The sequence below is a fragment of the Sinocyclocheilus rhinocerous genome, unplaced genomic scaffold, assembly GCF_001515625.1.
Source record: "Sinocyclocheilus rhinocerous isolate Xijiao unplaced genomic scaffold, SAMN03320098_v1.1 scaffold2570, whole genome shotgun sequence".
NCBI classification, from domain to species: domain Eukaryota; kingdom Metazoa; phylum Chordata; class Actinopteri; order Cypriniformes; family Cyprinidae; genus Sinocyclocheilus; species Sinocyclocheilus rhinocerous.
In genome coordinates this window covers 416,823-428,608 of record NW_015629500.1, presented here as the reverse complement: position 1 = coordinate 428,608, position 11,786 = coordinate 416,823, and the positions used below count along the sequence as shown (strand labels likewise).

General features: G+C 37.3%; 1 protein-coding gene across 1 annotated transcript; it reads left to right on the top strand.

Annotated features, from left to right (window-relative positions):
- Positions 1-1,526: 1,526 nt before the first annotated feature.
- LOC107738931 (probable G-protein coupled receptor 153) lies at positions 1,527-10,490 on the top strand. Its single transcript, XM_016550857.1, has 5 exons — positions 1,527-1,780; positions 5,255-5,444; positions 6,273-6,302; positions 9,146-9,165; positions 9,437-10,490. The coding sequence occupies exons 1-5, from the start codon at positions 1,550-1,552 to the stop codon at positions 10,226-10,228; spliced, it is 1,263 nt and encodes a 420-aa protein (XP_016406343.1). The 5' UTR covers positions 1,527-1,549; the 3' UTR covers positions 10,229-10,490.
- The last annotated feature ends 1,296 nt before the right edge of the window (positions 10,491-11,786 follow it).

Genomic DNA, 11,786 nt, shown 5'->3' with positions numbered 1-11,786 from the left:
CTCAGATTCCAGATTTTCAAATAGTTGTATCTCGGCCAAATGTTGTCCTATCCTAACAAACCATACATCAATGGAAAGCTTATTTCAGTTTTCAGAAGATGTCTAAATCTCAATTTCGAAAAATTGACCCTTATTACTGGTTTTGTGGTCCAGGGTCACATATTAGAGAAGTGTGGACATGGTTTGATGTTTATTTCATCCCTTTAAATGGTTTCTAACTGACGGTGATACAATTCACCCAGTTGTTACAACCATCCTCAGTAAAATTAACTGAAGTATTGAAGTATTAGCTCAATGTTGTAATCTAGTTTTATTCATCTCTTATACAACCAGTATGTTCATTCTAGCATTATTAACATTATAATCTTTAATCTCTTTTATCTTCTACCAGGTTGAGTAACACCAAAAAGCAGGCTGTCCACACGGTCATGGGCATCTGGATGGTGTCGTTCATTCTGTCCACCTTGCCCGCTGTGGGCTGGCATGATACCACAGAGCGCTTTTACACCCATGACAACTGTCGCTTCATTGTGACCGAGATCGGCTTGGGCTTCGGCGTCTGCTTCCTGCTGCTGATCAGCGGGAGTGTGGTGATGGGCGTCATCTGTATTGGAATTGCCCTCTTCCAGACCTTTTCCATCCAGATGGGTCAAAACGTGGACAAGAACAAATTTAACGTGCCCACCATTGTAGTGGAGGATGCCCAAATGGCTGCCCACTGCTCTGGGTGTGTGTTCATGGTGTGTGTGTGTGTGTGTGTGTGTGTGTGTGCACTTGGATGGGATAAATGCAGAGCACAAATTCTGAGTATGGGACACCATATTTGGCCACATGTCACGTCACTTTCACTGCCATTCATCAAATGCCCTGTTGCTGTTCTCCTCATAGGCCTTTTGAAACAAAACACTACCAAGCCACAATAATTCAGGTGCTGCTCTTAAACTCTTTGAGAATTAAAATTCTTACCCATCTTCATACACTAAAGCCATTAAATATAGAATCTCCGAATATTAGCATGTATGGTGCATGTGTAGAATCACTAGTTTGTTACTTAACACCTTGCTGCTAGACCTAAACTGATGACAAGATACATCTTAGAGAAAGCTTTACCACTGTTCTGTTTGCAAAGAAGAAACTTTAGTCTGTTTCAAAGTGCAGTGGGGAAAGTTAAATATGTTCTTCTGCACAGTTGATATTGGCAGAAAAGCCATTCGTAAACTAATGGTGGAAGAATATATGTAGAGAGCCATTCAAAGTAGGAGAAGCCCTGTGGAGAAGTCACTAAACTGTGCCCTACAGTATCTTGGTTATTTAATTAAAGGGGTCCTATTATGCTCTTTTACAAAGTCTTGATTTTGTTTTGGGGGTGTACTAGAACAGGCTCTCATACTAGGTTGTTCGAAAAACACATTATTTTTCACATATTTTACATTATTACAACACCTCCCTCCCCAGTCTGGCATGAACGGCTTGAATAGTTTCTGTATCAAATGAAGGCCCGCCTTCTGAAACCGTCTGCTTCCTGCTGCTGATCAGCGGGAGTGTAGTGATGGGCGTCATCTGTATTGGAATTGCCCTCTTCCAGACCTTTTCCATCCAGATGGGTCAAAACGTGGACAAGAACAAATTTAACGTGCCCACCATTGTAGTGGAGGATGCCCAGGGCAAGAGGCGTTCATCCATCGACGGCTCAGAGCCCATTAAGACGTCGCTGCAGATCACCTATCTGATCAGTGGAATAGTCTTCATATACGACTTTCTAACTGGATTCCCCATATTGGTGAGTGTTTACTTTCATTTAAAAGAACATGATTTTACAAAAAGGGCTGCAGTCTTCAGTGGAGTATCAGTGGTGTTTATCTTTGCATAGGAATATGAGTTGGGAGTTGCCTTGATTGATCTATGAATGATATTGACTTTTTGAGGACTATTGATGAAGAGAGTGCTTTTGATGATCCGACATCAAATGTGTCTGTTAGAAAACTCCCTGCAACACTGTAAAAAATGCTAGTTATAACAAATTTGTTGAGATAACTTAAATATACAACTTGTGTTAACTAAAGTTAACTGAACTTATCATTTTAAGTCAAGCACGAACACTTACTTTTTAAGTTGAAACAATGCATTATTACTTATTCTAATGTTTAATTTTAAGTTGTGATAATTAATCACAGTAATCTTTTTTTTTTTTACAGTAAATACTTTTTGTTGCGAACTCAACCACTGGTTTGTTGGGATGTGTTGTGATACCAGTACCAAATCACACGGTTCTCTGTACTAATTTTGGTACCATAGCAAAACATATTGTAATGCTATTAATAATTAATATGTCAATACATTAAAACATTAGCATGTAGCCTTCAAATATTGTTCAATATCTATTCTGACACATCAGATTGATTTTGTCCCATCCGTTGCTATGGTTATCACAATGTCAAACAGTCAGTTTTAAAAGAGTCGTCACTCCTGCAGTGTCCACTTAGCATGAAAAATAAAACTTTTATTCAAATTATGAATGGGTTATTATACACAGAAAGTGAGCAAAGACGCCTCCTTATGTTTAGTGAAGCTAATTTCAGTGCAGTTCATCCGCAGCGCAAGCTCACTGACTGAGTGAAATCTCCTGCTATAATAAAAAAATCAGTCTATACTGCACGATGCATCTCTTATTTACATCGTGTTTATACTTTGCTGGTTAGAGCGAAACTGTTCGCGAGAGTGCAGAACACAAGCTAAACGAACTCTAGCGATTTTGAGTTACACGCCTCTGATTGGCCACTGCATTTCCCATGCACAAACGTATCTGTGATTGGCTACAATGCTCAGTGCTGCAAAAACACGTTGAAAATTTAAACCTGAGACGCTCTTCACAGACACTCACACAAATACAGGAGCATTTGAAAGGAGCCGCCTGTCAGCGGGTCGATACTCAGTACTACCAGTATTGTGGAAAGGCTGGTATAATTACGCTTTTAAAATTTAAGTATTGACTTGGTACCGAAGTATAGGTACCACTAGTGACAATTGTCTGAAGCCTTCTCAGGGACCCAGGGTTACATACTTAACTGATGTTACAATTGCATGTTGCAATTCATAGCTCAAATCTGTGTCCAGATGATAAAATCTGATAAAAGTATTGGAAAGGAACAGCCTGCCACCACACAAATGTCCTCCAAAGATGCAACATTAGGTAAACGCTCGAGAAGAAGCAACATTCCTATAAACCAAAACTTTCACCAGACAGGAAACAAAATCCATACAGCATGAGGTCACTGATATAGCCTGTAAATCACCAATCCTCTTAAGAGATGTAAACGCCAACAACGACTGCCATTGAAAGTCAGAATGCTATCTGAAGCTGACTCAAGTGGTTCAAAAGGAGGCTTGGTAAACCTTCTAGCACTATAGATAAGTCACAAGACCGAACACAAGCAGGTCGGAAAGTTCTCAGGCATCTCATCCCACACATGAAACAAGAAACAAGTGAATGCCTCCTCAAAGAAACACCACCACCTTGTGCATGTTCAGCAGCAATCATACAGCTTAAGCCTTTATGTGTGGAGTTTGTTCTTCTTATGTTGGAGTGGGTTTGCTATGCTTTTTCATCCATCCAGTCTTTTTATTGTACTGTTTTGTAGTACTTTTCATGCATGCAATCCAGCCATTTCACCAGCAGGTGTCACCCTCACCTGCATTATAATTAGGATTCATTGTTTTCACATGTTCATTTCCCCCCACCAACATTGGTATGTATAGCCTAGTCATTCAAGATCAGTGTTGTGTGTGAAGGCCTGCGTTCCACTCCACTTTTAGACACGCACTCACGAACTTCCCTAAGCGTGTTAAATAAAATATCTCCTTTTGAAGTGGACTTTGAGCTTTGTAACTTTGCAGATCTTTTTTTTTATGCTCAAACAGCAACATTACAGACTAACTAAAGTTGAAAAAGTGAAAAAGCATAAAAGAACCCCTTTAAGTAGTATAGGGGTGTAATGATATATCGTCCCTTGCACAAAAATGTGTCACTAATGTGTCGCATTATGCATGTGAAACATTATTTGAGATATAGAGTTATTAATTGAGATATAGAGTTAATCATGATGTAGAGTTTTATCTATGACTCAGCTTACTGTATTTATAGTTATGCAAACTATACTGCATATGTGCTAGAGTGCCATTCCTTCAATCTGACAAAATAGTGAAAGCACAAACAACAATTAAATCACCGTATAGCATATTTGTAAGTTTTTTTTAGATGCATCAGATGTACATCCTTCATATATATTAAAATTAAGAGGTTGATGTATGATGGTTGTCTTGTGCATTGAGGCCAGTGTCGAAGCCTAATTCATAATAATTATTTTATTATCTTGGGGTTAAATGTGGCCTGGAAATCTGTTTGCGAAATTTATCCAGCTACACACTGCGAAAAAAATCTGTAAAGATGGGGTACGATGTACTGTATTAATATGAAGAATTTTTCTGTGTTTATATTTTACAGGTGTTTTTCCTGTATTTTGAATTGTGCACTTCATTGCATTTTATTTTTCCGTTAGTATTATTATTATGATTATAGTGTAGCAGGGGTTTTGTCAAAGTTCTTTGTGGTAGCTCTGGTGATCAGGTCATCAGTATCAAAATAGTGTCCCGCCTAAAATAAATGTTATGGATACATTGTTTATGTTCAATCTTCTATTCAAGTCTTTATGCAGCATGTTAATCAAGGCGATGGGATACCCTTGTGAAAAAGTACACTTTAACATATCCCTGAAGAGTACTTACAGTGGAAATAATACACTTTAAAAGAATATACTTAAGTATGCAAACTCAGTGTTTTCAGACACCAATAAATGAAAATTTATTATAATTAAAATGTTTATTAAATGCAATTAGTTAAAACGTAAGAGTCCTTTGTGTATTTGTAATTACACAGTTGTAATCATTAGAAAGCTGCATCTTACCCCGTCTTACCCTATCACTTTATGTCAGTGTACATGTATGCAGATAGAGCTGGATATATTTATAGTAATTGCAAGTTGGAGTTAATAATACATTATGCAGTGACAGGAAATCTGTAATGTTTGAAAGGTATGGTTTTGTATGGTTTATTATAATTAAGTGCAGTGATGAGCCTAATTGTGTACTGTGTGTAGGTGGATAAAACAGGATATGATTATAAATATATGTATAGTTTGAATTGTTGCTATTTGAATTTGCTTTTTAACATGTAAATAACTGCAGTGCTTCATTGTAGGTGGTGAGCTTTGCCAGCCTGAAATTTGACCGCTCCTACAGCTGGATGGTCCTGTGTGTTCTCTGGTGCTCCATAGCTCAATCAATCCTGCTCCCCATGTTCCTGTGGGCTTGCGACCGCTACAGAGCAGACGTCAAGATGGTCTGGGAGAAATGTGTGGCCATCATGTCCAATGATGAAGTGGACGAAGGTAAGGACCTTTAGCATGTTCCAAGGAGAAAGCAAAGCTGTGTTCAACCAGTGATGACTACAGTCATTGGATTTATCATGTGACCTACATTTTGAGATGGATGGATAGTATTTTCATAAAAAGTGTCTCATTAATATATGTTGACATACACTCAAGAAATATATAACTGGAATACCTGCTAGGGTGCTTTTGAAGTGAGCTCCACTGTAGAAGTTTTGCTGCAAAGTTGCTTTACTCTCTAGTAAAGTGTCACAGAGTTGCATGATGTCACTACTCCTTCGACATGTGACCAAAGGGCCCCCTGCGGATTTGCTGGACCACTGGCCAAAATATCATAGTTACTACAGGCATTGAACTAGAATAAAACTCTGTATTCGCCACCTCTGCCTTAAAAATAGAATAACTCATATAAATTACAGAAAAAAAGCTTCTTATTCCCTTTCAAGGAGATTTCATATTAAATTACTGTGATTTTACAGCAATAACAGCAGTACTTTGGCATAAACAATGGTATTTTGGTTGCAATATATAGTTACATTGTAATTTTTATGGGTAATATTAAAATGTAAAATATAAGAACAAGGGGTTATCTGTATAAAAATAACTAGTGGTCACATGATAATTATATGATTAATATGCTTCATCAAAAACTATTAGTGAACTTAGGCTGTCAGTATATATTGATGAATGTAGGTGTTAAGTGTGTGACTTTGCTGTTAGCCGCATGCTATTTGGCACTTTCCCATTTCTAAGTTTGCAATCATAAGGAATATGTGCAAGAAATGGATTCTGTGATCTTAATTTTACCAGTGCTCTGCTTCTTTCCAGACGGTTTGCCTTGTGTAACACAACTCAGTTGTATGTATAAAAGTTGCTTCTTGTACTTGTGTCTCACTCAAATGCATGCTAAGCTGCCTGTGCTAATAGCTAATCTCATCTGTCATCCCGCTGTGTGCCCCCATTTTGCCTTAAGATCAGCATTTCACGTTGCCCTACAACTGTTTTTTAAAGTTTAAAAAAAAATAGTTTGAACCCCTCAAACAATCTTTTGCCCCAAAACATATTTTAGGGAATATGTTTAAACAACAGTTTGCTCTAGCTGCAATCTATAGCACTTATTAATTAGTAAACAGTGACAGTCAGTCGTGATGTTCAGTACAAGAACTTCAGTGGATCCTTATGATTTCACATGAAGCTATTTTTTACAACTTCAAATTCTAATGCGGACACCGAAAATCTGTAAAAGGGAATTGTTTTTCTTCTTTATTGATTTTTTACCAATTCGTCTGTCTGTCTGTCTGTGTATTTTGAGCACACTGATTTTTAATCCTGATACATATATATATATGCTTTCTGCGTTTGCAGAAAACAGCCAGGATGGAGGCATTCATCCGGACTTAATATTTGACAGACCGTTTGACTATAGCTCTGCTGGTGATATCATGACGGTAGACCGTATTGCCAAGTACGAATTCTCAACCTTAGAAAGGGGGGGCCCCCAGGGTTATCCATTGAGGGAGCTTCAGGAAGATAAAATGCACTATTTGCAGGTATATTTCCATTGATCTTTTCTTTATTTTTAATTAAAATGTGCATGCTGCAATGACCCTCCACCTCAGTATTTGCAAAAAAACTTATAGTCACTATATTATTATCAACACTTTTACTGGAATCATTTTACATTCCTGTTGTGTGGCCTATTTAGATATTTTAAACGTAAAAAAAATTGAAATAGGAGACTTTTGTTTTGTGTGAATTTTTTAGTTTTGTTTGTTTTTTAAATATGATCTAACAAACCCTTTTGTTTCTTCACCCCAGTGACATCTTGGTATTTTTATGTAGTTTTTTTACTGTTGCAGGGCTCATGTGATAACTGCCACTGATGCTTTTTCAGTTTATATTTTAAAGTTAAAAGCTTGAAGTCATTGCAAATTTAAATCAGTTAAAAATAGTAGTCTGGATTAAAAACATGCTCAGTATGTTGTAAAAATCCCTTGATACTGATACTATGACTTTGACATAAATTTTATTAGTCGTATATGTGTAGTTTTAGAGGCACAGCTAATGTGTGATCTGTGTAGGAGTTTATACTTTAATGGCACAATCCAAATTTAGATTGTTCTTTTGAATATAAAAAGAATAAAGAAAATTACAAATCGGTCCAACTATTTGAACCACTTCCACGAGGAAATAATACTATAAAAGCTTACAATGTAATTGAGAATTCGTATAACAGGCTGCCAGTAAATTTTAGAGCTGTGCAATGCTTCTCTTCAAACTTTTAAACTTTTTACATTCAAATGATTACTTCACACACTGCCCATAAGTGCTCACATGTAACCTCCACATGCAACTTTCATTGAGCTTTTACATATCATCCATTTTTCTCTGTGTGTAAAAAAATTAACCAGCTATTAAAATCATGCCTGTCTGGAATACAAAATTTGGACTTGGAGGTTAAATGTGGAGAATATGCCATAAATGTGTATGCCGAACACTTCCCAAAGCTCTGTTAGGCAATCTGCAGTGCTTGACTGCTTCCCATTGCTGATTTTATTGCTATATACATTGCACGAAACAACTTTTGAAGTTCTCTTCAAAGTTTATAAAACTACCATTAACATTGTGTGTGTTAGAATTTTTCCAAAGACATTTGGCAAAAAAACACTGATGAGTATCGATAAAGAACTGAAAGCTGGTGTGTCTGCATTAGAAATTTGGACTTGGAGGTTAAATGTGGAGAATATGCCATAAATGTGTATAACAAACACTTCCCAAAGCTCTGTTAGGCAATCTGCAGTGCTTGACTGCTTCCCATTGCTGATTTTATTGCTATATACATTGCACGAAACAACTTTTGAAGTTCTCTTCAAAGTTTATAAAACTACCATTAACATTGTGTGTGTTAGAATTGTTCCAAAGACATTTGGCAAAAAAACACTGATGAGTATCGATAAAGAACTGAAAGCTGGTGTGTCTGCATGAGAACATTATTCACTTTTTGGTACTTTTAGACTACTATTTCAGTAGAAACAATGTTCTTTTTCAATTTCACCAGTGTTTTGCATCATCATCACTATGTAAAATATTGGAATGCCATAATAATTGGGAAGTACAAGCTGCTACTGTTTTTGCTATCAAGCCATTCAGGCTTATAGAACATTAAAGGCTGCCAAACAATAATATTTAAAACTGTCCATCAATTGTGAAGTAACTAAGACAAATTTTATATGAGAGAAAATGATGTTTTATCAATGGGCAGTATATTTAAAGCAAGATTACAAGCTTTTATAAAATAGACATATCATTTAAGTCAGCAGAGTAACAAGGTTTAAAAATGCCAAAACGTAAAAAAAAAATTTAAAAAAACCGTGTGTATAAGTTGATCTATTTAAATAGATAAGATCATCAGTATTGGTTTTTGAAGAAATTTCACTACCCAACCATTATAAAAGCCTATAAAAGGAAAAACTGAATGCCGTTGCTTTAATGATGCTTTGCTTCCCTCTACTGGCCAGAGTATAGTACACCTATCAATCAGTCCTCATAATGCATATATAGGGCTTCTTTGTAAACTGCTGTCTCATTCCTGCATTAACCAATACAGTTGCTTTCATGCTAGGCTTGTGCTGTATGCTTTGGATAGTGTACTTAAAGTTATTTTAAATACTAAAAGCTCATTTTATGTCTTTCCTGTGTAGTTCTCAGAACAATGTGGAATGTGAGTATCTGTAGAATGAGTGATTATAAACCAAGCAAAATCATATTAAATTGTCCACAGTTTTATCCCTATTAAAAGGTAGATCTATGAATATTTAGTACTTTAAAGTGAAAACAGGCCTGTGTTGCCATTATAGTTCACAGAATTCCATTGATTCTGGCATCATACGAGATGCAAACGCTTTGAGAACGTGTTTTAGGTCCTTAGAGTTTGAGCCAGCATTTTTCGCTTTTAGAAATGTCCTGGTTCATTCGTTTGTGTGTTACTCCAGGTGCCCCCTACAAGAAGATACTCCCACGACGAAACCGACATGTGGACCACCGGTCAGATCCCGTCTTACCTGCATCGCTGGGGCTCCACAGAGGACATCATTGGCATCCCGCAATACAGCTCGCCACGCCACGAGAGACGTCGCAGCAGCCCGGCATCCTATCACGAGGAGAGCCACCCACACCGCAAAAGGAGGCGATCCGAGGACATGCATTCGCTCAAGCAGATTCCACGAGTCGAGCGTTATGAGGGCGATTTCAAGTGCTTTAGCCGCGACGAAGTGATTAACTTCATTGATGAGACGCCACTGGCTAGTCCAATGAGAAGCCCACGGCGAGCCTCTGCGATCTCTCTGGTTCCAGAGACCTTCGAGCAGCACGTTGTTTTGTTGCCGCATTTCCCGCTCACGCACTTTGAGCGCGAGCCTCAAGCGTTGAGACGCTGCTCTGAGCACGGCAAAGGAGCCACGCCAGGCGAGATCCCTCAGGATCTGCAGAGAAAGGCGAAGGACGGGAACGACTGCAGGAGCGGCGGTGGCAAAGGCTCGGGCATCAAGCGATGCCCTGAGCACAGGCATGATGCCAAGCGTGCATCCGAGCCTGTTCCTTTGGGACAGGGTGCACGGACAGGGGATCAGTCGTATTCAAGTATTAGGACAGGACAGCTAGATGCACCTGCTTGGGTGGACCAGAAGCACCTGCCTAAAGGGGAAAGCAAAGGAAGCACAAATAGATTTATAAACTCACAATCTGCATCGTCAGGCTATATGACATCCATAGGATCCACGAACTAAGCAACAGTTTTATGAGTATTTTCAAGGAGTACCTGATATGCTTATTAGTGTTAAAGCTTTGACTAAGTGGGATGTTTTTGTTAACTAGGAACTGGGATTTTTGAGATGTGATGGATTCGAAATGGCATAAGGACATCATCAGTGTTTTTTTTTTATGTGTTGCTGATACAGGGCTGGATGATGGGGTCAGTGGGCCTCCAAGGCAAGGGAAGCTGAGCAGCAGATAAGTGTCCTAAGCTCAGCACTTACAGTTGGAAATGAGCACTAGTATAATATATATATATATATATATATATTTCCCCTTGAAGTAGGGCTGGGAGTTCATAAATACTTCTAAAATTTCCAACATACTTTCATGCTTAAATATGTCTTTGATGCTTAAAAAAAGTCTAATATTAGCCAAAAAATTATATGTTTCCTTATTTTTGGCCAAATTGCCCTTGTCTCATACCATAGGGGAAGAGGTAGCAATATAGGGGGATGGGGGGATTGAAACTTGACAAAACAGTTTTTATGTATTTTATTCCCTTCATTTAAAAAAAACCCCTGAAAGGTCAACTTGGTGGTGGAAATGGTTAGCTTAAAAAGTTTTAAGTAAGTATGTTATAAAGTGTTTCTTTACAACACTTTAGCTCACAGAGCTTTAAACTCTTTAAATGTGTTTTTGTTGTTTCTGGTGGTGTGGCATGTTTTTAATATTTTTTTAAGTAAACCGAAAAGATATTTTGTTATATCATTTGATTTCATATTTTTGAAGCACAAGGTTCTCTTTGAAGATCCAGACATGTTTGCCAATAGGCTAAAATGTTTCTTTTCACAGATATGTTTTAAATGAGTTTGCGTTAAGTGCTTTGTGATGATTGAAAATGTATATCTGATGCATTTGTATTCTCATGATTACAGTCTTATTTGTCTAGTAGTTCATAACAAAGTATGATATGAAAAGTGACACCCATAGCCTGCAGTCGACATGCACTTTTTACAAAATAAGTGACATAACCTTTTGTCATGTGGAGAATAGGACCTTTTGAAATCTGGTGCAATTTGATTTGTTATAGTAGACACAACCACTGAATTGGAATTGGATATTTGCTGTATTAGTTTATGTTGTATATGACCAGATTTTCTATACATATCCCAAGACATCAGCTTTTTAAATGATTTGTTCTTGTTAATTTTGTACATTTTATAAGACTTAAGATGCAAAAAGTCCATCTGAGATTTTTCTTTTAAATAAGCATTTTTATCAGGCTCCTATGAAAATAACATTGGACATTTTTTAAAAAGGCATTCAATAACTGACTAATAACTTTTTTTTTTGCCATTAAAGTGAAATTACTGAACACAGGAGCCTGATACAAATGCTCATTTAAAAGAAAAATCTCAGAGGTTTTTGCATCTGAAGTCTTCATATATAAAATCCCAGCTTGCTGCCAACATGCACTTTTGTACATTTCATACAGACAGATATTGGTGTTGAAATATCAAATGGTGCTTGGTACCTATAGGCAGCTTCACATATATATACATTAAGGGCATCAATAAGAGTCTTCTTCCT

Bases quoted from the DNA above. Each gene is read 5' to 3' on its own strand.
- LOC107738931 (XM_016550857.1), top strand. From the start codon at position 1,550: ATGGGCGTCATCTGTATTGGAATTGCCCTCTTCCAGACCTTTTCCATC. The intron at 1,781-5,254 runs GTGAGTGTTTAC...GCTTCATTGTAG, and splicing joins TAACTGGATTCCCCATATTG to GTGGTGAGCTTTGCCAGCCT. The intron at 5,445-6,272 runs GTAAGGACCTTT...GCTTCTTTCCAG, and splicing joins CAATGATGAAGTGGACGAAG to ACGGTTTGCCTTGTGTAACA.